This window comes from Diaphorina citri, unplaced genomic scaffold (assembly GCF_000475195.1).
Source record: "Diaphorina citri unplaced genomic scaffold, Diaci psyllid genome assembly version 1.1 scaffold22, whole genome shotgun sequence".
NCBI lineage: Eukaryota > Metazoa > Arthropoda > Insecta > Hemiptera > Psyllidae > Diaphorina > Diaphorina citri.
In genome coordinates, this window is record NW_007377460.1 from 285,984 (window position 1) to 313,285 (window position 27,302).

At 39.8% G+C, this 27,302-nt stretch overlaps 2 protein-coding genes and 1 long non-coding RNA gene across 4 annotated transcripts; 1 reads left to right on the plus strand and 2 right to left on the minus strand.

Annotated features, from left to right (window-relative positions):
* The first annotated feature begins 4,462 nt into the window (after nucleotides 1–4,462).
* LOC103508913 (NAD-dependent protein deacylase sirtuin-5A, mitochondrial-like) lies at nucleotides 4,463–11,723 on the plus strand. Its single transcript, XM_026823612.1, has 6 exons — nucleotides 4,463–4,700; nucleotides 6,933–7,105; nucleotides 9,109–9,268; nucleotides 10,088–10,182; nucleotides 10,902–11,172; nucleotides 11,266–11,723. Exons 1-5 carry the CDS (start codon nucleotides 4,519–4,521, stop codon nucleotides 11,138–11,140), a joined length of 849 nt encoding a protein of 282 aa, XP_026679413.1. The 5' UTR covers nucleotides 4,463–4,518; the 3' UTR covers nucleotides 11,141–11,172; nucleotides 11,266–11,723.
* Nucleotides 11,724–12,292: 569 nt separating this feature from the next.
* On the minus strand, nucleotides 12,293–26,549 carry LOC103509252 (ALK tyrosine kinase receptor). 2 transcript variants are annotated; one of them, XM_026823581.1, is made up of 5 exons: nucleotides 26,103–26,549; nucleotides 25,180–25,349; nucleotides 24,706–24,793; nucleotides 24,227–24,334; nucleotides 12,293–15,206 (listed from the first exon to the last, which is right to left on the minus strand). In XM_026823581.1, the coding sequence occupies exons 2-5, from the start codon at nucleotides 25,297–25,299 to the stop codon at nucleotides 13,156–13,158; spliced, it is 2,367 nt and encodes a 788-aa protein (XP_026679382.1). In that variant the 5' UTR covers nucleotides 25,300–25,349; nucleotides 26,103–26,549; the 3' UTR covers nucleotides 12,293–13,155. The 2 variants fall into 2 exon arrangements, with proteins under 2 accessions (XP_026679382.1, XP_026679377.1); XM_026823576.1 differs by lacking the exon at nucleotides 24,706–24,793 and having other exon boundaries at nucleotides 25,092–25,349.
* Nucleotides 15,574–22,678, minus strand: LOC113467444. Its single transcript, XR_003391517.1, has 3 exons — nucleotides 22,607–22,678; nucleotides 21,076–21,135; nucleotides 15,574–15,639 (listed from the first exon to the last, which is right to left on the minus strand). It is a non-coding gene; the product is annotated as an uncharacterized LOC113467444 (long non-coding RNA).
* Nucleotides 26,550–27,302: the final 753 nt, after the last annotated feature.

The window sequence follows — 27,302 nt, forward strand, 5'->3', positions numbered from 1 at the left end:
CGGACAGTAGTTAAGTAATGACACGAGACCTTTTTTTAAGGAAAAAATCACTTTTTTCAAAAAGTTTTCTATACAAAGTATTCAAGTCCATGTCTTGGTTGAAGAAAGTTTTCTTGATATAATAGGGTCTCTTTTTTGCTAGTCTGATATATGGATCCAACTACAATCGCGTCCTGTATTACACTTACACTGTACCCAAATGAGGTAATCAGCTTTTTGGTCCTTCGAGCCGGATTTTTTTTTTTTTTTTTTTTTTTAGCGTAGATAGGTATTCCGATTGCAAGATATCCTTTTGTAGAGTTTATTCCAGTGTCATGTTACTTTCTCTAAAACTCATTTGATTTCACAATTTTTGGTATTATAATAAAGTATCCCCCAAGGTAATTTTAGGTACCTTTAGTAACAGAAAAATCGGAGTGTTCAAAGATCATTTATCTACCCAAGAGGGATACCATAAGTCTTTCCCCAGATTTCCTTGAAGAGTAAAAAACTCACCACGAACAAATTTAAAGTACTCACTTTGACGAATTCAGTGTTCAAAATCACTCTAATCAATGAATTCGGAGTTCCAGTTCAATTTAACCAGTAAATTCAAAGAGTTTAAACTCACTCAATGCATTGTTCCGACACGGACATCAGCAGGACAAAATAAAATGGTACAATATGGTATTTCTTAAATATAAATAAAACTATGCAAATTTACAACATAAAAAATAAATTATTTAAATTTCATTATAGTAAAAAGTTTAGTTTTAGTTTCGCTTGCGCTGACTATAAATTATGCTAGTAAACGAACCCTCGTAGTTATGAGTGACTGGAGTTTTCGATAGGGGTAATACGGAAGTATTATTTACCTATCCAACTATTGAAGAAAGTAGATACATATTTGACAAACTTTGTTCACAAATGAAAACATTAACCTAGTGCACTTTGAGAAGGTGCAACTAGGAAAAGAAACCATAGTTTGATGATTTGAGCAAATTTCGGAAAGTGAAACTCGAGATCAAGTTCGGACTTTTAAAGAACCCTTACTTGACCGTTCCATAAATACGAGGGTGAGCGTTCAAATACGGGGTTATGTTTTGGTAACAAATGTACAGAATTCATTCAAGCTTGTCGTTCTAATTGTTATTCTCTTATTAACAACAGACATCTAAATTCCACCGAAGAAGATCGACTAACGATTTTTGAACATTGAAATTTTTCTTGAGCTGATTAAAAGACTTGACGTCTTCTCTTAGGTGGTTCAAGTTTGATTCGGATGGAATCTTGAGATATTTTTTTTCTTCTGTTTGTCTTCGCGGCCTGAAAGTAGAGTAATTAGAAATCGACCAACTTTAACCTCATTCTCCCAAACATCCACTGCCTCCTTTGTAATCAATTACTTTCACACTGGTAATGCCGCCAGGATATCACAGCAATACTAAGTGCTTCCTTTTGCAATCAATTCCTTTTACACTGATAATATCGCCACTAGTTGTCCACTCGACTGCGGAGGTTGCTTGCATCTTGAAGTTCAACTTGAATGGTATACCTCACATGGATCAGGAATTGCTTTTGTAATTAACATGATTATCTCTACAATACCTCCCACTTCTTGAATTTATACCCCACTTGGATCAGAAAGTGCTTTTCCATTAATCTCTATACAACACTTCTCACTACAGTTCACCCCATAACCACGTACAATGTTCATTGTAACTCACAGTTTACCCGCTAGCAAGCTGGCATGATCAAACAATCAGGCTGACAGCTCTACACCTGTTTACATAGCATATGTATACGTTCGTAGCCAAAATATTAATTAAAACTTAGCTCCTATTATAGTGACACATGGCGTAATGTACATATTTGACTCTCTAAACTCTGCCCACTATTATTTGTGTGATGAACTAACTTTAATGGTCATTACAGCACTAAAATGAACCGAACTTCTGAAATGTCAAACTTATCAAGTAATCTGAAATCTTGATATGTACAATTTTACGTAATATGTATCATAACTTGAAGCTCTCAAGGGATGTACTGTACTATTGTACTAAGATGTATGTACTTTTTGTTAACCAATCTATCCATGTCTTTGGCGACCGTAAGTCTTCTTATAAACTTCTATATCGTTGATTATATTATTTATCTAAATGATATGCATCTTGCTCTTATTTTACTACGCTAAATTTTATCAATGGCCATGGTCTTGAACCACCAATATCCAAATCCGAAATCTACGGCATTAACTACTCACAACTGGGGTTGTTCATTCAAACATGTTATACAGGGTGCGGCCTAATAACTTAACCGTCATTCCTAGAGACTTTATAAGTACTTCAATCGATTTCTCGTGAAAAATTACATAGGAAAAACTCCTGATCATCTTAAATACTCTAATGGGTTTTCAAAAAACCATGTTGAAATATACACTTGGAGATATCACAGAGAGGGATCAGGAAGAGAGAACCTTCCAATCTGAAAGCAGAAGAGAGAATGAGCTCTGACAAAAATTTAGGTATAAAGAAACCTCCCCTTGACCCCCTACTACCAAAAATTACAGTAGGGGGTCAGGAGAAATGTAGTTGGTTCAGGGGAATTTTCTCCTACAAATCTAAATGATATGCATCTTGCTCTTATTTTACTACGCTAAATTTTATCAATGGCCATGGTCTTAAACCACCAATATCCAAATCCGAAATCTACGGCATTAACTACTCACAACTCATTCAAACATGTTATACAGGGTGCGACCTAATAACTTAACCGTCATTCTTAGAGACTTTATACGTACTTCAATCGATTTCTCGTGAAAAGTTACATAGGAAAAACTCCTGATCATCTTAAATACTCTAATGGGTTTTCAAAAAACCATGTTGAAATATATACTTGGAGATATCACAGAGAGGGAGCAGAGAATGAGGTTGTTCATTCAAACATGTTATACAGGGTGCGACCTCATAACTTAACCGTCATTCCTAGAGACTTTATACGTACTTCAATCGATTTCTCGTGAAAAGTTACATAGGAAAAACTCCTGATCATTTAATACTCTAATGGGTTTTCAAAAAACCATGTTGAAATATATACTTGGAGATATCACAGAGAGGGATCAGGAAGAGAGAACCTTCCAATCTGAAAGCAGAAGAGAGAATGAGCTCTGACAAAAATTTAGGTATTAAGAAACCTCCCCTTGACCCCCTACTACCAAAAATTACAGTAGGGGGTCAGGAGAAATGTAGTTGGTTCAGGGGAATTTTCTCCTACATTTGGACCATGGGTTTGGAGATTCCTCTGGTTATTTACAAAGTAACTTAGATAGAAGTTATTTTGTCTTCTTTAAAGTTATTCACGGTTAGTTTTAGGTATCCGCGAGTTATTCGCGGTATCTGCGGTTTGTTTGCGGTATTCGCGATTTGTTCGCGGTATCCGCGATTTGTCCGCGGTATCCGCGATTTGTCCGCGGTATCCGCGCTTTGTTCGCGGTATCCGCGGTTTGTTCGCGGTATCCGCGGTTTGTTCGCGGTATCCGCGGTTTGTTCGCGGTATTAAGTTATTCACGGTTAGTTTTAGGTATCCGCGGGTTATTCGCGGTATCTGCGGTTTGTTCGCGGTATCCGCGATTCGTTCGCGGTATCCGCGGATTATTCGCGAGATCCGCGGTTCCTTCGCGATATCCGTGGTATTTTCGCGATATCCGTGGTATTTTCGCGGTATCCGCGGTTTGTTCGCGGTATCCGCGGTTTGTTCGCGGTATCCGCGGTATGTTTGCGGTATCCGCGATTTGTTCGCGGTATCCGTGGTTTGTTCGCGGTATTCGTGGTATACGCGATTTTTTTTTCCAGACATGTACCTACATTATGACTTGGCTCTTTTTGCCCTTTTTTCTCTCCAGGCTCACTTCGCCATTGCCGCCTTCGAGAGGGTGATGAGACGTCGCGGTAAGAATCTCACCCTCATCACCGAGAACTTGGATGAGTTACATCAGCGAGCCGGTACGCAGCAAGTTGTGGAGTGCCACGGCAGTATGTGGAAACTGAGATGCTCCTATTGTGGTCATCTGAAGGCAGACTATAACATTCCGCTCACACCTGCTCTCGACCTTGTTCGCGGTATCCGCGGTTTATTCGCGGTATCCGTGGTCTGTTCAGGGTATCTGCGGTTTGTTTGTGGTATCCGCGGTTTGTTTGCGTTATCCGCGTTCAGCTCTCGTATCCGCGATTCATTCGCGGTATCCACGGGTTCTTCACGGTATCCGCGGTTTGTTCGCGGTATTCGCGAGATCCGCGGTTCGTTCGCGATATCCGCGGTTTGTACGCGGTATCCGCGGTTTATTCGCGGTATCCACGGTTTATTCGCGGTATCCGCGGTATGTTTGCGCTATCCGCGGTATGTTTGCGGTATCCGCGATTTGTTCGCGGTATCCTCCTTTTATTTTTCATCCTTTCTTTCTTTACGTGTACATTATGACGTGCTCTTTTTGCCCTTTTTTCTCTCCAGGCTCACTTCGCCATTGCCGCCTTCGAGAGGGTGATGAGACGTCGCGGTAAGAATCTCACCCTCATCACCGAGAACTTGGATGAGTTACATCAGCGAGCCGGTACGCAGCAAGTTGTGGAGTGCCACGGCAGTATGTGGAAACTGAGATGCTCCTATTGTGGTCATCTGAAGGCAGACTATAACATTCCGCTCACACCTGCTCTCGACCCCCATGGGTAAGTTTTACCTTATGAATTAGTACTGTAGGTAACAATAATAACGTGTAAAACAGGTTTCGGACAGTAGTTAAGTAATGACACGAGACCTTTTTTTAAGGAAAAAAATCCGTTTAGTTTGTCTTTTAATTATCAAATTTCACTTGAAATTGCGGTTTGCTCTTTGCGTTTATCTCAGTTACCTGATCGATAGATTATTTATTTTTCATGGATGAGTTTTACCTTGGTTGTTTAACCTGCCTCTGTGATTAGGATAGGACTATTGCTTTACGAGGTTACCATTGTTAGGCCTTTGTTTACACGTTATACCATTAACTGTAAAAGTTCTCATCTAGTACAATAGTTTTATGACTCGTGTCTGGCCTGCCACATTCTGCGGTACATAATATACTCATAAAGTCCCAGGCCACCCTTTTCTATTTCATTTTTAGGTCTGAATTTCAATTTGAACCATTAGTGGGATCTATTTCTAACACAAATCACCAATCGATATGAATTTCCCATTTTTGTTGCTTCCCCTGTTAGCTGAAGAACATGGAAAAATTGAAGTTGTGGAGTGCCACGGTAGTATGTGGAAACTGAGATGCTCCTATTGTGGTCATCTGAAGGCAGACTATAACATTCCGCTCACACCTGCTCTCGACCCCCATGGGTAAGTTTTACCTTATGAATTAGTACTGTAGGTAACAATAATAACGTGTAAAATAGGTTTCGGACAGTAGTTAAGTAATGACACGAGACCTTTTTTTAAGGAAAAAAATCCGTTTAGTTTGTCTTTTAATTATCAAATTTCACTTGAAATTGCGGTTTGCTCTTTGCGTTTATCTCAGTTACCTGATCGATATAGATTATTTATTTTTCATGGATGAGTTTTACCTTGGTTGTATAACCTGCCTCTGTGATTAGGATAGGACTATTGCTTTACGAGGTTACCATTGTTGGGCCTTTTTTTACACCTTATACCATTAACTGTAAAAGTTCTCATCTTGTACAATAGTTTTATGACTCGTGTCTGGCCTGCCACATTCTGCGGTACATAATATACTCATAAAGTCCCAGGCCACCCTTTTCTATTTCATTTTTAGGTCTGAATTTCAATTTGAACCATTAGTGGGATCTATTTCTAACACAAATCACCAATCGATATGAATTTCCCATTTTTGTTGCTTCCCCTGTTAGCTGAAGAACATGGAAAAATTGGAGGCCATAACTCCGGCCCTGGTTATGGGATCAAGCTCAAACTTGTACTATGTTTTTTTTTCAATGCCTTTGATGTGTATCACAAATAGGGGCCTTTATTTACACCTTATACCATTAACTGTAAAAGTTCTCATCTTGTACAATAGTTTTATGACTCGTGTCTGGCCTGCCACATTCTGCGGTACATAATATACTCATAAAGTCCCAGGCCACCCTTTTCTATTTTATCTGTGTACTTGTAGTAATTGTAATAATTATATTTTTTTTATTGTTTTTTTTTTTTAACACAGAATTTTCAAACACCTACAATTTTATCGAGAGTTTTTCGAACCTCGAGGGAAGATGACTTATGATATGACTTATCTATGAATCCTCTGAAATAGCAATGTTGCATGTTTGATGTTTCCAGCCAAACTTACAACTTGCATGTTTCGAAATCATCAAAAATTGGGTGATTTCCGTGTGTTTTGAATGACAAAAATTTATTGGATCAAGCTTTATTTTTAATAAGTTTGGTTCCCTGATGATTCTATTTTGTTGTTACCGAAAAATATTTTCTAGGTATTTTACGTTTCGCGGAAAATTCTTCACTTCGCGATATTCACGACACCGGGCAGGGAGAAGAAAAAATCTTACTAATTAATATAAGTACTTAAACAGTATTGGTTTAATTTAATATTCACACAATCATATCGTTGTCTCCATTGACTCCCGCCCGGGGGCAGGTTTTATCCTGAACGAATGATGTCGTTCTCGGAACGGCTGGCTTTCTCCTATCCTGTCTTCCTTCTTCGATTTCAGGACGATAAGACCTTTTACAGTTTCCACCATCAAAAATATTTTAAAATATCTTGGAATGGATTTTTTTTAAAGAGGTTCGATAGAGGGAACTGTAACTGCTAAGGTCTTATCGTCCCGAAATTGAAGAGAGAAGGAAGACAGGATAGGAGAAAGCCCGTGTCTGATAACTTAATTTTCTATTTTTCGACCGTGTCCGATTTTAAAGAAATCCTGTCTCGTTTATTCTTTCAGGGAACCAAACTTAGTAAACCTTTCTCAATCGAAAATTCCGATGGACGAATTGCCGAAATGCGGGCGGGTACCTATTCTCTTCAACTTTACCAAATGTCCTATGATGGCTCGCATGGACGGAGAGGTCTTTTTCAAACAACCCCACAGTGATCTGGAGTATATTAACTTCATAGGTAACTTCAATACATTCATAATGAAGATCTACAAAGTGAAATAAATAATTTCCATAAGAATTCGGGTGACATTTATTTTTATTTTTTTATGTCCATCAATAATTGCATGAAGCTTTCACCTGTAAATAAATAATCAACTATCCGTTATGGATTTATTGAGGGTTACATTTATTTTTCAACACAGAATTTTCAAACACCTACAATTTTATCGAGAGTTTTTCGAACCTCTAGGGAAGATGACTTATGATATGACTTATCTATGAATCCTCTGAACTAGCAATGTTGCATGTTTGATGTTTCCAGCCAAACTTACAACTTGCATGTTTCGAAATCATCAAAAATTGAGTGATTTCCGTGTGTTTTGAATGACAAAAATTTATTGGATCAAGCTTTATTTTTAATAAGTTTGGTTCCCTGACGATTCTATTTTGTTGTTACCGAAAAATATTTTCTAGGTATTTTACGTTTCGCGAAAAATTCTTCACTTCGCGATTTTCACGACACCGGGCAGGGAGAAGAAAAAATCTTACTAATTAATATAAGTACTTAAACAGTGTTGGTTTAATTTAATATTCACACAATCATATCGTTGACTCCATTGACTCCCGCCCGGGGGCAGGTTTTATCCTGAACGAATGATAACGAACGGCTGGCTTTCTCCTATCCTGTCTTCCTTCTTCGATTTCAGGACGATAAGACCTTTTACAGTTTCCACCATCAAAAATATTTTAATTTCTTTTTTTATTTTAATCTCTATTTCCTTTTTAATCCACTTTATGCATCTTAGAGTCTAAAGAAACAAATAATGCATTATTTGTCATAAATTCGATCCTTTTCATGACTTTTGTAGATATTGCAGCATTACTCCTTTGTAATCAATTACTTTTACTCTGATAATATCGCCACTAGTTGCCCACTCGACTGCGGAGGTTGCTTGATTCTTGGAGTTCAACTTGGATCAGGAATTGCTTTTTTCATTAAAATGATTATCTCTACAATACCTCCCACTTCTTGAATTTATACCCCACTTGGATCAGAAAGTGCTTTTCCATTAATCTCTATACAACACTTCCCACTACAGTTCACCCCATAACCACGTACAATGTTCATTGTAACTCACAGTTTACCCGCTAGCAAGCTAGCATGATCAAACAATCAGGCTGACAGCTCTACACCTGTTTACATAACATATGTATACGTTCGTAGCCAAAATATTAATTACAACTTAGCTCCCATTATAGTGACACATGGCGTCATGTACATATTGTACATATTTGACTCTCTAAACTCTGCCCACTATTATTTGTGTGATGAACTAACATTAATGGTCATTACAGCACTAAAATGAACCGAGCATATTTGACTCTCTAAACTCTGCCCACTATTATTTGTGTGATAAACTAACATTAATGGTCATTAGTCATTACAGCACTAAAATGAACCGAATTTCTGAAATGTCAAACTTATCAAGTAATCTGAAATCTTGATATGTACAATTTTACATAATATAAGTTTAATAGTCTACCATACATCATCTTCCATGACTTAACAGTCATTGGACTTGCCTTCCGAATTGTAGATCTGGATTCAATACCCAGGGGAAGGGTGCTAAAATTTCTGAAGTAACCCTATAAACGAGACTTTATTGGAACTGCTGACAAAAAGAGATCCTTTATGTCTATGTAGGTAGTCTGATAAAGTATTTGAATTATTAGTGTACTGATTTTTGGATCCTTTATTCCTATGCGGCTAGTCTCAGAAAATATTTGAATTTCAGAAACTGCTATTAGTGAAGCAGACATGTTGATATTCATCGGTACGAGTGATGACGAATTCAAACCCCTCATTGAATCCTATAAACGAGACTTTATTGGAACTGCTGACAAAAAGAGATCCTTTATTTCTATGTTAGGTAGTCTGATAAAGTATTTGAATTATTAGTGTACTGATTTTTGGATCCTTTATTCCTATGCGGGTAGTCTCAGAAAATATTTGATTTTCAGAAACTGCTATTAGTGAAGCAGACATGTTGATATTCATCGGTACGAGTGATGACGAATTCAAACCCCTCATTGAATGGGGTAGAGAAACCGCCCTGCGTGGTGTCCCTGTGGTAGAAGTACGGGAGAAACCTTGGGAGAATGATCTTACTATAGGATACAGGTAAATGCTGTTCTCACGATTCGGCCCTCCCTACTTACCATTTACCGGAAATAGTAAGTAATTATGATATCGGTCGCCCAGCCAGACCAAAAGCGATCACCCTAGGGCTGATTGAGGGCTGACGAAAAACACCGACCCATTCTGAACACGGGAAAAGGCGAAGAAAAAGAAAAGTGAGATGAGAATTCGGTCATAGCCTCCAACCATGTGGTTAACATGGAGGTTAACAAATACTTTAACATGACATTGTAAAAGAGTTACCATGGTACAAGCACACTAAATGCTAAATACCTAATTGAGATAAATCTCACTAGTTTTCTTCTTCTTCTTCTTCTTCTTCTTCTTCTTCTTCTTCTTCTTCTTCTTCTTCTTCTTCTTCTTCTTCTTTTTCTTAAGGACGTAACGTAACTTGGTCCTTTTCCCCTCTTTCAGATATCATTGGCATGGGGATCTCAACTATTGGGTGCCAAGGGTTCTGAACATTTCTCAAAAACAAATAGAAGAGGAAATGGAACTGACGCAAGGCGGTAAGTTCAGCCGACCCATTCTGAACACGGGAAAAGGCGAAGAAAAAGAAAAGTGAGATGAGAATTCGGTCATAGCCTCCAACCGTGTGGTTAACATGGAGGTTAACAAATACTTTAACATGACATTGTAAAAGAGTTACCATGGTACAAGCACACTAAATGCTAAATAATTGAGTTAAATCTCACTAGTTTTTTTTTTTCTTCTTCTTCTTTTTTTTTTCTTCTTCTTCTTCTTCTTCTTCTTCTTTTTATTAAGGATGTAACATAACTTGGTCCTTTTCCCCTCTTTCAGATATCATTGGCATGGCGATCTCAACTATTGGGTGCCAAGGGTTCTGAACATTTCTCAAAAACAAATAGAAGAGGAAATGGAACTGACGCAAGGCGGTAAGTTCAACTATTAATTTCTTTAATTTTATTTTGCATTTTGTTTTTCCTTTTTTTTTAATCCAGGCAACGTTTTTATTATAAAATTTACACCTATTCTGCACCAAATACAATAAGACCTTGTTTAGAGTGTTCTATTCTATCAAGCTTTCTTTTAAGACGTTTAATTGAGGGAGCTCTAACAAAGTAGGTCTTATTGGCCCGAAATCGAAGAGAGAAGGAGGTTAGGATAGAATAAAGCCAGCCGCTCCGAGAAAGAATTTCATCCTTTCAAAATGAAGTTAGCCCCGGGCGGGAATCGAACCCGCGGCCTAGTGCTTACACGCAGGGTCGTGTCTAGTTGTCTATTTCAAATTTTAACCACAATTTCTTTAATTTTATTTTGTATTTTGTTTTTCCTTTTTTTTTTAAATCCAGACAACGTTTTTATTATAAAATTAACACCTATTCTGCACCAAATACAATAAGACCTTGTTTAGAGTGTTCTATTCTATAAAGCTTTTAATAGAGGGAGCTCTAACAAAGTGGGTCTTATTGGCCCGAAATCGAAGAGAGAAGGAGGATAGAATAAAGCCAGCCGCTCCGAGAAAGAATTTTATCCGTTCAAGATGAAGTTAGCCCTGGGCGGGAATCGAACCCGCGGCCTAGTGCTTACACGCAGGGTCGTGTCTAGTTGTCTATTTCAAATTTTAACCATGTAAAATGTGTCCCTCCTTCAGGTCGGTTCTTTGTCACCCCCTCGCCTCGTACCACAGGAGGAATAGACTGGGAGTGGCTGTTCAAGAACTCTTCCTATCTACCTGACGACGTGGTCAGGAGTTACCTGGAAAATAAAACCAAACCTCAGGACTTCTTCGACGAGGACTCGTACATTAAAACCTACAACTTGACTAGTGGCGAGAGGTTGGCAGACATGGACCCGAGGTTCGCAGGTGACTCGTTGGAAGGACTTTTGTAGACAATACGAGGAACTGCTGTATACAACGGTATATTAAATTACTTCCTACTTCCTGCTATTTCCATCAAGTGAGAAAAAAGGATCGTTGTGTTCTAGTTCTTTGCCACCCTTTCTCCTCGTAGTACATTAAATTACTTCCTACTTCCTGTTATTTGCCCATCAAGTGAGAAAAAAGGATCGTTGTGTTCTAGTTCTTTGCCACCCTTTCTCCTCGTCTTTCCGTCACCCGAGAAAAAAGGATTGGCGGTCCAAAAGAGACTAGAATTTTTGGAGAAAAATGCTCGCTCTCAAGGTGTGTCCAAACATAGTCCAATCGATCGATGTCGATCGGCCGGTGGAATATGTTCGGACACACCTTTTTAGACAATCTCGAATGCCATTTTTCCACAGAAACAGGATTCTATCGAACTCTGTTTCTGTGGAAAAATGGGATTCGAGATTTGTACAAGGAACTTAATAAACCTTTTTCGAAGAATTATAGCCAATGCATAATCCCAACATATGTCCCGCATAATAGCGGGTAGAAAATATGTCTGATTAAAATCTCTTTAGCGGATACATTCTTAAAGAGCGAGGAACAACAATACACCTTGTGAATTAATTTTTTTAAAACATTTATTTTTCTTTTAATTTTAATTTATTTATAGGTACATATATTTCTTAACCTACTAGTCACAATAATATAATTCAAAATTAAATGATCAGTAAAATCGTTCTCAGACAGTTCAAAAATGTACACAACACTTGAAAGCAAGGAGAATGTCGAGTGAGCGTAGATAAGTATTCCGATTGAAATACATCCTTAATTGTAGGGTTGATTCCATCAGCGTCAAGTTATTTAACAATTTTTGTGGTTAACAATAATAAAATTTCCCCAAGGTAATTTTAGGTACCTTTAGTAACAGCAAAATCGAAGCATTCATTTATCAACACAAGAGGGATACCATAATTGTTCCCCCAGATTTCCTCAAAGAGTAAAAAACTCACTGTGAACAGATCCAAAGTGTTCAAACTCACTTTGACGAATTCAATGTTGATTTTGAACGAATGAAATCAGAGTTCCAGTTCACTTTAACCAGTAAATTCAAAGAGTTTAAACTCACTCAATCAATGCATTGTTCCGACACGGACATCAGCAGGACAAAACAAAATGGTACAATATGGTATTTCTTAAATATAAATAAAACTATGCAAATTTACAACATAAAAAATAAATTATTTAAATTTCATTATAGTAAAAAGTTTAGTTTTAGTTTCGCTTGCGCTGACTATAAATTATGCTAGTAAACGAACCCTCGTAGTTATGAGTGACTGGAGTTTTCGATAGGGGTAATACGGAAGTATTATTTACCTATCCAACTATTGAAGAAAGTAGATACATATTTGACAAACTTTGTTCACAAATGGAAACATTAACCTAGTGTACTTTGAGAAGGTGCAACTAGGAAAAGAAACCAGTTTGATGATTTGAGCAAATTTCGGAAAGTGAAACTCGAGATCAAGTTCGGACTTTTAAAGGACCCTTACTTAACCGCTCCATAAATACGAGGGTGAGCGTTCAAATACGGGGTTATGTTTTGGTAACAAATGTACAGAATTCACTCAAGCTAGTCGTTCTAATTGTTATTCTCTTATTAACAACAGACATCTACCTTCCGCCGAAGAAGATCGACTAACGATTTTTGAACATTGAAATTTTTCTTGAGCTGATTAAAAGACTTGACGTCTTCTTTTAGGTGGTTCAAGTTTGATTCGGATGGAATCTTGAGATATTTTTTTTTCTTCTGTTTGTCTTCGCGGCCTGAAAGTAGAGTAATTAGAAATCGACCAACTTTAACCTCATTCTCCCAAACATCCAGATCATCATCTGAACATTCTTTTCAAAATATTGAGTAGAAATAACCTTAAGAAAAGAATAGAACAGAATATACCTTGTTTATTCCAGGATAGGACGGGATAGTCCCTGTCACCAGTAGTCTAGTGTATGATTTTCCCAGATGGTCTATTTATTTTGGTTAGCAGGATATCTCCGTATCCGGAACAAACGTTCCACTCAGGGTAAATGGAGGTCTCTTCTCATTATCACCATTCTTTCCATTGGCATTTTTCGTATTGAACTTTACACTAGGCATGGGTTTCTTGTTTCCACATATACTACTTTGGTTACTATTGTTCTGATTCGCTGTACTTGTACTTGCCGTTGCATCACTACTACTGGGAGAATTCAAGTCAGAAACACTGGTTGTGTCTTCGTCATGAATATCTCCATTTATTTTAATGTGAGGATATGTCGGATTCCTGTTCCATTGTCTACATTCTGATAATGTACTCGTTTCATCTTCTTCCTCCTCCTCTTCCTCTTCTTCGTCGTCTTCTTCCTCTTCTTCTTCTGTATCATCATCTGTATCGTTATAAAGGCCATTAGTTATGATGGTGGTCGGTACAAGGTCTTGTGCTTGCTGAGGACTCCAGTCAATGTATTCTTTAGGTGGAGGAATATTGGTAAAGTCCACAATATCGTTGATGTCACAGTCATCGTCATTTGTGTTACCTTCCAGTGGGGGAGGTATATTATCAAGTACGGTGGCTACACTGGTAGGAGAACAACTGCCAGTGTTGTTGCTATTGTCTTTCTCTTCTCTTTTGAGCACTGGTCCTAGAGGTATGAGGTAGTCCATGTTGAGACACTCCTCTGACGTGTTTGGTCTCATCACAGTTTGATCTCGTTCTACTGAGGGAGGTTTTGCAAACACAGGGAGAGACGCATTGACTACATCTGGATCTTGGAGACAATAGTCCATTCGTTCCAAAAGCATACCAAAGTTAGGCCTCTTTTCTGGATCTGGATTCCAACAAGATGTCATGATGGCATAGATTGGTAACGGACAATTGGATGGAGGTTCTAACCGACCACCGCCCTTAACTAACTGCATGACCTCTTTATTAGCACACCCTGTATAAGGCATATAACCCAGAGACATGATCTCCCACAGTAGAACACCATAGGACCAAACGTCTGTCATGGCTGAGAATATACCGTCTAGAAATGCTTCCGGGGGCATCCACTTGATTGGTAACATAGCTTTTCCACCTTTCTTATAATAATCGTTCCTATAAATATCCCTGGCCATCCCGAAGTCTGCAATCTTGACAGTTCTTCCGGGACCTTTCGTTGTGAGCAAACAGTTTCGAGCAGCGATATCTCTATGTACAAAGCGCCGATCTTCTAAATATTTACAACCTTTGGCTACATCTATTGCAGATAAAAGCAAATCTTTGACCGTGAGAGGCGAGGGTCTCTCAGGTTTCGGTCTAGATTCCCGTAGGAAGTTTTTCAAATCTCCTCCAGCTAAAAGTTCTATAACAATATAGCGAGGATGTTGATCAAAGCAAACCCCTAACAACCTGACAATGTTGGGATGCTTGAAGTTTTGCATGATGCAAGCTTCCATAAGGAAGTCAGCCTCGTTTTGACTTGTGGAAACTTGTGGCAGCGTTTTGACTGCCACTGGCATTTCCACAGTGTCCCCTGTACGTTGCCTGTAAAGTCCTTGGTATACCTCACCGAATGCCCCCTGACCTAGAGCTTTCACAAGCTGAAGATTTTCCCGGGGAATTTGTACTAAATCAGTTCTCAAACCATGCAACATTTCATGGGCCTGACTGGAAAACTCATAGGTTGGATTATCACGTAGGACATTGGACAGTAGGTTTCCACTCCTGAGATGATTTAGCTGAATGTCCGAGTTCGCAAAACCGTTGGCCACTTTGCTGCGATTTTCAAGTAACTTCCGGTGCTTGAAAATCTCATACGCCCAGCGAAGTATAACGAAAGAACTAATAAGGAATCCAATGAAACACAAGGCCATGATGCAATACTCTCCTATATCCCTCATGAGCAGGGAAGCAGGAGAAGGAGGAGCAATGCAAGTTTTGTTGTTATCATCCAAGATAAGATCCGGTTGACAGATGCAAGCAGTATCTTGTAGATATTCATCCAGTGCAACACATAGAAATGAGCAGCCACAACCTTTGACAGCTGGGATAATAATGAGCTCACCAGGACCTGCACATCTCTGCACACCTGACTTGTCATCCAATACCTGTACTTGCACATTGGTATAATTGTATGCGTTGTTACAAGCCATCTGATTCGGACCTTTGTAGCCTTTCGCCTTGCAGGTCGTAAAACGATAAGCTGAGGACACAGAAGAAGTAGAACATTAGATTCAGGATTAAATCCAACTTCAAAAGAGACAACATTTAACACGCAAATAATTCCCAATTGATAACCCTTAACTGTTAGTTTTCATGGTAAAACTGATGTAGATAGATATTAGGTAGTCTAGATATCCATCGTAACAAAGCCCTTGCTCGAAATTGCCCAAGTATTCACCCCTAGTAATTAATTTTATCTCGTGATTTTTACTTACGTTGTACATGTTCAAAATGCTTGTTAGGCCGGGGACCATTCAGTACCAAATCAGGAGAATCCGGCTCTGAAAAATTAAAAGCAAAATAATATTTTAAAAAAAAGTGTGAAATGGATGAAGGACACAAAATAATAATGACTTTAAAAAGAACGAAAATTAACTTCAAACTAAAACTGATTTCCCATCTACATATTTTCGGAGTTTTGAAAATTTGAAACAATTAAAATACTTTAAGTTACCTTACTACATACGTATAGGAGGTTGCCTATGTATCCCATATCGGTAATAGAAAATAAAAATTGACTCACGCAGCACCTATATTAAAAAATACCTAACAAAGACAAAAACAAACTGAAACTCGTTTTAATCTTCTATTTATCTGGGTTACTTTAAATCTCTTTAAATTTAGGTTAAGGTTGAACGCTATCTATTCATTTCCACACGTCATAGGTACTACATAAATATGTATAGGAGGTTGCCTATGGATCCCATATCGGCATAATAGAAAATAAAAATTGACTCACGCAGCACATAAATTAAAAAATACCTAACAAAGACAAAAACAAACTGAAACTCATTTTAATCCTCTATTTATCTGCGTTACTTTAAATCTCTTTAAATTTAGGTTAAGGTTGAACGCTATCTATTCATTTCCACACGTCAGACTTTGACTTTTCCCCTACATTATCTTTTCCATTCAGACACCTGTGTTCTTGGCCTGTCAATTTAAATTGAAATGTCAAAATTTGGGTTAAATCAAAGTGAGATGAAAAGCTGTAAATCCCCCCAGAATAGAACGTTCAGGAGTGGGTTTGAAGTTTAATCCGAAAATTCAAAGAAGGGAAATTATCCTACCAGTCTGTATTACCTACGCGACACAAGCGAGCCATAGCACTTACCTATTTACTTGCAAATTATACTGCTCAAAGAGGTCTGTTTCTGACGCATCACTAATGCTAGGTAATCCATCGAAAATTGAAGAACTCAGAGTACTAGAGTCGCTAAGCTATAAGGGAGATTGTTACATGCACGCAAAACAAGACAGAGACCTGTCTCGTCTCGTGGAAAAATCACGAAAAATCATTTCTCATCTTTCGACATAATTTATTTCTCATCTGGCAATACTATGTAGTTCTTGGCATAGGTAATTCTTGTAACCGAGTACTTACTGCAATATTTCTGCGTTTCAGTATTTAAATTGAAATGTCAAAATTTGGGTTAAATCAAAGTGAGATGAAAAGCTGTAAATCCCCCCAGAATAGAACTTTCAGGAGTGGGTTTGAAGTTTAATCCGAAAATTCAAAGAAGGGAAATTATCCTACCAGTCTGTATTACCTACGCGACACAAGCGAGCAGAAATAAATAGAGAAATATACTCGTATAATTATCTTTATAATCTGGATCATCATTAGTAAAGTAAATAAAATTAGGCAATTTTTATTGTATTAAATATAAATAGGTAGGTATTCACATTTTGTTATGACAAACACACAAAACATTCACATTTCACAAATTGTTTTAAAATTATTTCATTAGTTATTTAGTAGACTCACACAAGAAACAAAATCCAAAGATAAATGGTTATCGATCAAAGGATTAGGTAGGCTACCTCCCCCCCCGGCTGATATTATCAGGGGCTTGATCTCCACCTTGTTGTACTGTGGAACATGGAATAGAATCGATATTATTAGGGACGAATAAGAAAGCGATTTACGTCTCCAACTCCTAGAGGAGAAAGATTTGAAAGTACCTAAGTACTCGTAAGTAAGTAAGTAGCGGCTAGAACTCGGAGAAGAGGTACAATCGATCGACGTTATAGGAGCTAGAACTCTACCTTTGTGTACTACTACGGAAAGTAAGTAAGTAAGTAGCGGCTAGAACTCGGAGAAGAGGTACAATCGATCGACGTTATAGGAGCTAGAACTCTACCTTTGTGTACTACATATAGGTACGTTTAGGATCTGACTCATCGACTGAGTAGTTTAATGAAAGGAGTAGCTCCTTTTTATAACTCAATCACTTTTTACACATTCCCAGAGAACCAATATTTGGTCTACTCTAACTTATGCTTTATTTATTTTTCAGTAGGAACATTGAACCAATCAATGGATATGTCATTATTATTTCCATCCAACTCATATATTATCGTCTACTGACTCATCGACTGAGTAGTTCAATGAAAGGAGTAGCTCCTTTTTATAACTCAATCACTTTTTAGACATCCCCAGAGAACCAATATTTGGTCTACTCTAATGCTTTATTTATTTTTCAGTAGGAACATTGAACCAATCAATGGATATGTTATTATTATTTCCATCCAACTCATATATTATCGTCTACCGTTAATGTACATAAGTACCTAGATATATGGACTTACATTAAACAGAAATGTCCCCCCTCCTCCACCTTCTACTTACATAAGTACCTAGATATATGGACTTACATTAAACAGAAATGTCCCCCCTCCTCCACCTCCGCCATAGAATTGAATAGGACTATCCTTGACCTGTCTCATTTGAGTTGACCTCAGCATGTTACTAGCTGCCGTTTCGCGTAACATCGGGTTGCCTCGGTGTTCCTACAAACAAAATAGAACATAAGCAAAGGTGTGTCCGTTTGTCCAAACATACACGACGGCCGTCGATCGACCAATCGATGTGAATTTATTGTGGATCGATGTGAACCGATGGTCGATCGATGGGGCGTCGACTGTGTGTGGACACACCTTGAGATTTTGCATTTTCCCATTTCCATAGCGCCCTTTTAGGTACCAAAAGTCGTACCTTGAATTTTCCTCCACATTTTTAAAAAAAACCTCAGTGTTTCTATAATTTGTTGACCCCGGATTTCTGTCCTGTCTAGAAATTTCAATAATATTTATAGAATTTTTCTGCAATGACCAAAGAATATTTTTGGAAATTTGAAGCTTTTTATAGTCCAAGGTCATCCCTTTCAGGAGTAAGTCCTTGTTTGAGAGGTCCAGTTTTCTCACCTGCATAGATTTACAGGACGCGGATCCTTCCTGTGAACAAAATAGAACATAAGTAAAGGTGTGTCCGTTTGTCCAAACATACACGACGGCCGTCGATCGACCAATCGATGTGAATTTATTGTGGGTCGATGTGAACCGATGGTCGATCGATGACGCGTCGACTGTGTGTGGACACACCTTGAGATTTTGCATTTTCCCATTATACATTCTAATCCATAGCGCCCTTTTAGGTACCAAAAGTCGTACCTTGAATTTTCCTCCACATTTTTGAAAAAACCTCAGTGTTTCTATAATTTCATGACCTCGGATTTCTGTCCTGTCTAGAAATTTCAAGAATATTTATAGAATTTTTCTGCAATGACCAAAGAATATTTTTGGAAATTTGGAGCTTGTTTGAGAGGTCCAGTTTTCTCACCTGCATAGATTTACAGGACGCGGATCCTTCCTGTCCTACCACAATGTATAACTTCTCGCCTCCTCTTAACCCATGAGGGCCGAGGCCTACATTAAAGTCACACCAAACCCTTCTCTCTTTTTCGCTGATATCTCAGTCGCTCCCCGTCGGGGGTCTGTCTATCAGTTAGAAAACAAAATTTCCTACTATGCAGAGAATGAGAGAACCTTCCAATCTGAAAGCAGAAGAGAGAATGAGCTCTGACAAAAAACCAAAAACATAAAGGTGTGTCCAATCATAGTCGATGTATGAAGTGAATCTATGTTATCAAGGCAGTGTGGACGGTTCAGTCGACATCGATCGACGGCCGGTCGACTATGTGTGGACACACCTTAAGAAAGTGACTGTTAACTGCCTCGATGAGCTTTGGGTAGTGGTTAAGACTCTTGCCTGGTAAACAGAACAGAAGGGCGCGAGTTCGAATCCCAGCCGAGGTATGGATTTTTTTTTTTTATTTGAGAAATTGATCACATAAGGATGGAGCTCTATGGTTTAAGTGGTAGAGAACGCCTCCGGCGTTAACTTCGCCTAGTAATTAGAAAGTTTTTGCACTGCTTAACTTACGTAATGATGATTGAAACGTAAGACGTAAGTTGACGAAAACTCGTTTCTGCGCATGTACAGAAACGAATTTTCGTCAAATAACGTTTATAAAAAGTTCAATTAACCGGACGATGATTTTGGTTTCAAAAAAGTCATTATTGTTTTGTATAGAAATTTTACTTACGTATAGAAGTTGGAATTGTTCACTCGCCATCTCTGCACACCTGACTTATCATCCAACACCTGTACTTGCACATTGGTATAATTGTATGCGTTGTTACAAGCCATCTGATTCGGACCTTTGTAGCCTTTCGCCTTGCAGGTCGTAAAACGATAAGCTGAGGACACAGAAGATGTAGAACATTAGATTCAGGATTAAATCCAACTTCAAAAGAGACAACATTTATTTTGTCCCTTATTGCCAATTGATAACCCTTAACTGTTAGTTTTCATGGTAAAACTGATGTAGATAGATATTGGGTAATCTAGCTATCCATCGTAACAAAGCCCTTGCTCGAAATTGCCCAAGTATTCACCCCTAGTAATTAATTTTATCTCGTGATTTTTACTTACGTTGTTGGGAAAAGATTTCCACCTACATACAATAAGTTGTTCTTGCGGGTCTTGGTGAATTTAAATGCTCTACGGTAGACATAAGTTTGATATGAATACACACAAGTGCCAAAAATTTGGGACAGCTAGCATCCATTCCTTTACTGACGGCCTTCTCAGGATGCTTTGAAAATATTTCTCAAAGTTTTGGGTACCTACCAGCTTTTAGCTGGTAGGTACCCAAAACTCGATCCGTACCTTTTTTCGTTTTCTAGCTAGGTAGCTAGCCTTGGGGGTTATTTTCAAGTGGAATATGTTTCCAATTATTTACTGTTTCTGGTTTTCCAATAGTCTGACATTGAAAAACATTTATGTGTAGTTCACGGACATAATTTCCCTAATTTTTTGTACGTGAGCGTATTTCAGTGAAGGCTCCCACACCTTTTGTTGACATTAGGTGGAACATTTGCACCTCATTCATGAAAAGTTCTGCATCTAATTTGACACCCACGTGGTGAAACATGCTCTTTCCTTCCGGACTTCCCTTGGCGGCGTAACGGAAGCTTTTTCGTATTTTTGGGGGTTTTATTGTTATTATTTTTACTTCTTTTTTACCATTGTCCAATTTCTATTATTCTCAGAAACAATTTCCGTTTTAATTTTGTTTTTAAGAGAAAGCAACTAATTGTATCACACCTTTGCAGGCTAATGTTTTATACCAATGATGGTGGGTGTCTTTGTTTTTTCAAGGTGTGATTGAAAGATTTTTGATCCTTTTATACGTGCCTACCTATCTGCCTATCTCATTGGTTCAATGTTCATTGATAATGATGTTCTTTCTCAAATGTACAGATAACAGTTAGTTACAACCTTCATTTTCTTTTTTTTACGTATTTATTATACCTACTAATACCTAGGTATAGGAGATTATACAAGTATATGGGTAGTAATGTTTACTTACGAAAAACGATGGTGAAGTAATCATATGGGTACGGATACTTGAGTACGGTGTCAGGAACACCTGTAAACATTGAAGAGAAACATTGCGATTAAAGGAGGAAATAGGCTGTACAGAGATAAAGCATTGTAAATCAGACATCTCCACCAATCTATATTGTGTTGCACATTGCATTGCATAGTCCGTGTGGTTCCCGGAGTAAGAATAGGGCCACGGGTTAATTCCTCCCTGTCGTAAGAGGCGACACAAATGGAACACCCGGGGAGAATCCCCAGTAGTGTCTGATCCCAGAATGGGCGGCTACACCCCTTCCCTGTAGCGTCTGTCTCAGAATGAGCGGCTACACCAGGGGAAGGTCTACGGGGAGAATCCCCATCCCCCTCCTGCGCGCTCAGTATGCCCTGCTACACTGACAAAGCTCTGGAGACCGAAAACATCTCCCGGGATAAGGAGACAACTTTACAAAGCCAACGGTCTCCGGAGCGGATGAGCTGCGTAGAGAGGGCAATCTCTTGTCCTGAAGGTGAGAAACTGCCTTCAAAGGCGGAGGAATCAGTCCAACTGATGAACGGCATGAGGATGCAGAAGGCAATGTGGAACCCACTGCATTAAAGACGAAACTACCTTCAAAGGCGGAGGAATCAGTCCAACTGATGAACGGCATGAGGATGCAGAAGGCAATGTGGAACCCACTGCAATAAAGATCTGAAGATATCCCGAATTAAAAGCCCTTCATCATCATCATTTCACAGACAAGGCCTAGCCTTTAGATATTGATGATGATTGCATACTCAAAGAGTTTATACAAATTGCTTTTATTAGAGACTTGGGCACTTTTTAACTTACGTAACGATAATTGAAACGTAAGACGTAAGTTGACGAAAACTCGTTTCTGCGCATGTACAGAAACGAATTGTCGTCAAATAACGTTTATAAAAAGTTCAATTAACCGGACGATAATTTGGTTGCAAAAAAGTCGCTATTATTGTTTTGTATAGAAATTTTACTTACGTATAGAAGTTGGAATTGTTCACTCGCCATCTCTGCATTGGAACCCACTGCATTAAAGATCTGAAGATATCCCGAATTAAAAGCCCTTCATCATCATATCATCATTTCACAGACAAGGCCTAGCCTTTAGATATTGATGATGATTGCATACTCAAAGAGTTTATACAAATTGATTTTATTAGAGACTTGGGCACTTTGTTCAATGCACCAAAGAAAACGTTCGCATGAGCACAAGCCCTGAATTAATCAAAAGAACCGACTCTAAAACCGGAGTTGCCGGGTTCAAATCCCGGCTGGGACAGAAATTTTCTGACCAAACTTTTTCGTTCACGGATACCTAGACGTGGATGTAAAATAATGTGCCTTGAAGTAGTGTAAAGGGAAAATACTTGTGAGGCTCGTTAACGAAATTATTGCCTAGGCCGCCTAGAGCAATTTCTCCTATTGTTGCACGTGAGCTGGGGTTCGAATCTATGCCTCTCTCGCTTACCAAGCAAAATGGTTTTGTACTGATTTCACTTACCATATCCAAAACACAGGGGGCTGACCACAATATCGTCGAGTGCGCAGAAGTTCTCCTTGTTGGTACGGAATCTGCCGGGTTCGAATCCCAGCTGGGACAGAAATTTTGACCAAACTTTTCCGTTCACGGATACCTAGACGTGGATGTAAAATGATGTGCCTTGAAGTAGTGCAAAGGGAAAATACTTGTGAGGCTCGTTAACGAAATTATTGCCCGGCCACCTAGAGCAATTTCTCCCATTGTTGCACGTGAGCTGTGGTTCGAATCTATGCCTCTCTCGCTTACCAAGCAAAATGGTTTTCTACTGATTTCACTTACCATATCCAAAACACAGGGGACTGACCACAATATCGTCGAGTGCGCAGAAGTTCTCCTTGTTGGTACGGAATCCTGCGCGCGCTTCGAACACCAACAGGTAGGAGCTGGTGATATTGGTGGGCAAATAGACACTGGCGCGGTGCCACGCAGTGTCCCCTGTGTCGCCGTAAAGCCAGAAGATACGCGTAGAGATGTTCTCACGCCGTGTCAGAGATACGACGTACAACGCTAGCGAGCCGACCGTTTTACCGTACTGCTTGTAGTTGAACGAAACCTGGAGGAAATGAAAGAGAGATGGTCGAATAACCTGGATAGGACCATTTTTCTCCTATATTGTAGAAATGACGACGGCCAGCCTAGTTAGCTTTATTGGTAGCGCGTTTGCGTTGTAAGCACTAGGCCGCGGGTTCCATTCCCACCCCGTCGGGAATGATTACAGTCCCTCTATCAAACATTTAATGTTCTCACGCCGTGTCAGAGATACGACGTACAACGCTAGCGAGCCGACCGTTTTACCGTACTGCTTGTAGTTAAACGAAACCTGGAGGAAATAAAGGAGAGATGGTCGAATAACCTGGAATAATAGTGCTTCGACAGCAGTCAATTCCCCCACTTTTCATGCCAATCAGGCTAAATTTAGGACCATTTTTCTCCTATATTGTAGAAATGACGACCGCCAGCCTAGTTAGCTTGGTTGGTAGCGCGTTTGCGTTGTAAGCACTAGGCCGCGGGTTCCATTCCCACCCCGTCGGGAATGATTACAGTCCCTCTATCAAACATTTCAAACCGAACATTTCTTCATGTCGATAGTGGGCATACAGTAAAACATGACTCACGTGGCATGTGTTATAATATCCGGACGACTCGTTCAAATGGTGTATAAGTTTAATAGTCTACCATACATCATCTTCCATGACTTAACAGTCATTGGACTTGCCTTCCGAATTGTAGATCTGGATTCAATACCCAGGGGAAGGGTGCTAAAATTTCTGAAGTAACCCTATAAACGATACTTTATTGGAACTGCTGACAAAAAGAGATCCTTTATTTCTATGTAGGTAGTCTGATAAAGTATTTGAATTTCAGAAACTGCTATTAGTGAAGCAGACATGTTGATATTCATCGGTACGAGTGATGACGAATTCAAACCCCTCATTGAAGGGACCTGCATTACCTTTGACCCCTGTAGATACCTGGGAGTATTCTCCTTGTGGATCTAGATAGGAAAAGCCACCCTGGCCATTAGCATCTATCCTGTCATAGGCATCTCCACCTGAAACCAACCAATAGCAATGAAAGGACCTGCATTACCTTTGACCCCTGTAGATACCTGGGAGTATTCTCCCTGTGGATCTAGATAGGAAAACCCACCCTGGCCATTAGCATCTATCCTGTCATAGGCATCTCCACCTGAAACCAACCAATAGCAATGAACAATGAGATGAGGGACATCCACCAATGAAGGCCACATTTTAATATTAAAGTTAACAAAATTTGGATTACTTCAAAGAGAGGTCTTAGACATAAGCTATCTAGGATTATGATAAGTTATTTAGTCCCGCAAACAGACAGACGCTGCTGCATAAAACAGTACAACTAACTCTTAGCCTAGCCAGCTCATAGTCTCAAAGGGTTGAAAGTTAGAAACAACATGAACTAACATCTTGATGGATGCCTCGGTAACTTTGTGAAGGTCCATATTGATAGAGATGGAAAATAACTTATACACTTCACAGCTCTCTCTCTCGACATGAGCTAACCCTATTCCCCTCGATTCTCACCTGAATAGCCTCCAGCTCCTCCTCCAGCAGAACACCCTCCTCCCCCTCCTCCAAAGCCGCCGAAGCCACACGTCTTCCCGTAGCTCATCTTGTTGGACTCCGATTCAAAGGGTTGAAAGTTAGAAACAACATGAACTAACATCTTGATGGATGCTTCGGTAACTTTGTGAAGGTCCATATTGATAGAGATGGAAAATAACTTATACACTTCACAGCTTTCTCTCTCGACATGAGCTAACCCTATTCCCCTCGATTCTCACCTGAATAGCCTCCACCTCCTCCTCCAGCAGAACACCCTCCTCCCCCTCCTCCAAAGCCGCCGAAGCCACACGTCTTCCCCTCTCTCTCTCTCGACATGAGCTAACCCTATTCCCCTTGATTCTCACCTGAATAGCCTCCACCTCCTCCTCCAGCAGAACACCCTCCTCCCCCTCCTCCAAAGCCGCCGAAGCCACACGTCTTCCCGTAGCTCATCTTGTTGGACTCCGAGGAGGATTTGCCCTTGACGGAGTACGTCTCCTGTATTTCCCGATAGTACAGCATCTTGCAGGACTCGCCCCCGTTAGGCCCGGACTCGACTGCGTGACCGTCCATCGTCTTTATGAGCGTCCCGTTGGCGCTTTGGTGCCATCCACCGCCCGCCCCTGAAACGAGAAGAGATTTTTTTCAAGATGTTTGATATGGGGTGCAACAGTCCTACATACTGGACTCCGCACACAGGAATTTCCTCATAAAAGACCCCATTTCCATCTATATATATAAAAGAGAAATATGGACGGGTCATGTATTTATGTATGTCTGTCCGAATTAATAGCCCTTACAAGGCAGGCGCACTACCCTCCGTTTGATATGGGGTGCAACAGTTTACAGTCCTACATACTGGACTCCGCACACAGGAATTTCGTCAGAAAAGACCCCATTTCTATGTAATATAAAAAGATGTTTGACAGAGAGAACCATAATAACGGAGGTTCAAACATAGTCGATCGACGAGATAAATCTATGTTATCAAGGCAGTGTGGACGGTTCAGTCGACATCGATCGACGGCCGATCGACTATGTGTGTACACACCTTTATTGTCCCGAAGTCGAAAAGAGAAGGACAGGATAGGATAAAGTCAGCCATTCCGGAAACAAATCTTATGTGTTCAGGATAAAGGTCGCCCTTATCTCACCTTAACTCCATAACAAAAAGCCCACTCAGAGGCTCAGGTGTTGGGGCAACAGCCCTAAAGGACGGGTGAAGCTTCTACGAATCCACGAAAAAGGTCGCCTTGGGCGTAAAATCAAAACCGCGAACTAATAGCCCGTACAAGGCAGGCGCACTACCCTCCAAGTTAACTAGGCTGGCCTAGAGTGCCTCAGTTCGGGCTAACTCCGCGGCGAAGACTACTTACCCGCCGAATATTTCGAGTCTGGATCCTTCGGGGTGTTTCCCTTGACCGGTAATCTCTTCGGGTCCACGCCATGTCCATGCTGATAGTCTGTATGCTCTGTACCGCGGGATAAGCCTCCGCCCCCGGCTGATATTATCAGGGGCTTGATCTCTACCTTGTTGTACTGTGGAACATGGAATAGAATCGATATTATTAGGGACGAATAAGAAAGCGATTTACGTCTCCAACTCCTAGAGGAGAAAGAAGAGGACACGGAAAGTAAGTACCTAAGTAGCGGCTAGAACTCGGAGAAGAGGTACAATCGATCGATGTTATAGGAGCTAGAACTCTACCTTTGTGTACTACCTATACGTTTAGGATCTGACTCATCGACTGAGTAGTTCAATTAAAGGAGTAGCTCCTTTTTATAACTCAATCACTTTTTACACATCCCTAGAGAACCAATATTTGGTCTACTCTAATGCTTTATTTATTTTTCAGTAGGAACATTGAACCAATCAATGGATATGTCATTATTATGGTACATTAAATTACTTCCTACTTCCTGCTATTTCCATCAAGTGAGAAAAAAGGATCGTTGTGTTCTAGTTCTTTGCCACCCTTTCTCCTCGTCTTCCCGTCACCCGAGAAAAAAGGATTGGCGGTCCAAAAGAGACTAGAATTTTTGGAGAAAAATGCTCGCTCTCAAGGTGTGTCCAAACATAGTAATAACGGAGGTTCAAACATAGTCGATCGACGACGAGATAAATCTATGTTATCAAGGCAGTGTGGACGGTTCAGTCGACATCGATCGACGGCCGGTCGACTATGTGTGTACACACCTTTATTGTCCCGAAGTCGAAAAGAGAAGGACAGGATAGGATAAAGTCAGCCATTCCGGAAACAAATCTTATCTGTTCAGGATAAAGGTCGCCCTTATCTCACCTTAACTCCATACACAAAAAGCCCACTCAGAGGCTCAGGTGTTGGGGCAACAGCCCTAAAGGACGGGTAAAGCTTCTACGAATCCACGAAAAAGGTCGCCTTGGGCGTAAAATCAAAACCGCGAACTAATAGCCCTTACAAGGCAGGCGCACTACCCTCCAAGTTAACTAGGCTGGCCTAGAGTGCCTCAGTTCGGGCTAACTCCGCGGCGAAGACTACTTACCCCCGGTGGAATATGTTTGGACACACCTTTTTAGACAGTCTCGAATGCCATTT

Excerpts from the sequence above, each read along its gene's own strand:
- LOC103509252 (XM_026823581.1), bottom strand. The coding sequence starts at position 25,299 with ATGGACGGTCACGCAGTCGAGTCCGGGCCTAACGGGGGCGAGTCCTGC. Across the intron at positions 24,794-25,179 it reads CCTCCTCGGAGTCCAACAAG|ATGAGCTACGGGAAGACGTG; the intron begins ATGAGCTACGGG and ends GAGTCCAACAAG. Across the intron at positions 24,335-24,705 it reads AGGAGCTGGAGGCTATTCAG|GTGGAGATGCCTATGACAGG; the intron begins GTGAGAATCGAG and ends GGTTGGTTTCAG.
- LOC103508913 (XM_026823612.1), top strand. The coding sequence starts at position 4,519 with ATGAGACGTCGCGGTAAGAATCTCACCCTCATCACCGAGAACTTGGAT. Across the intron at positions 9,269-10,087 it reads GATCTTACTATAGGATACAG|ATATCATTGGCATGGCGATC; the intron begins GTAAATGCTGTT and ends CCCCTCTTTCAG. Across the intron at positions 10,183-10,901 it reads AATGGAACTGACGCAAGGCG|GTCGGTTCTTTGTCACCCCC; the intron begins GTAAGTTCAACT and ends TCCCTCCTTCAG.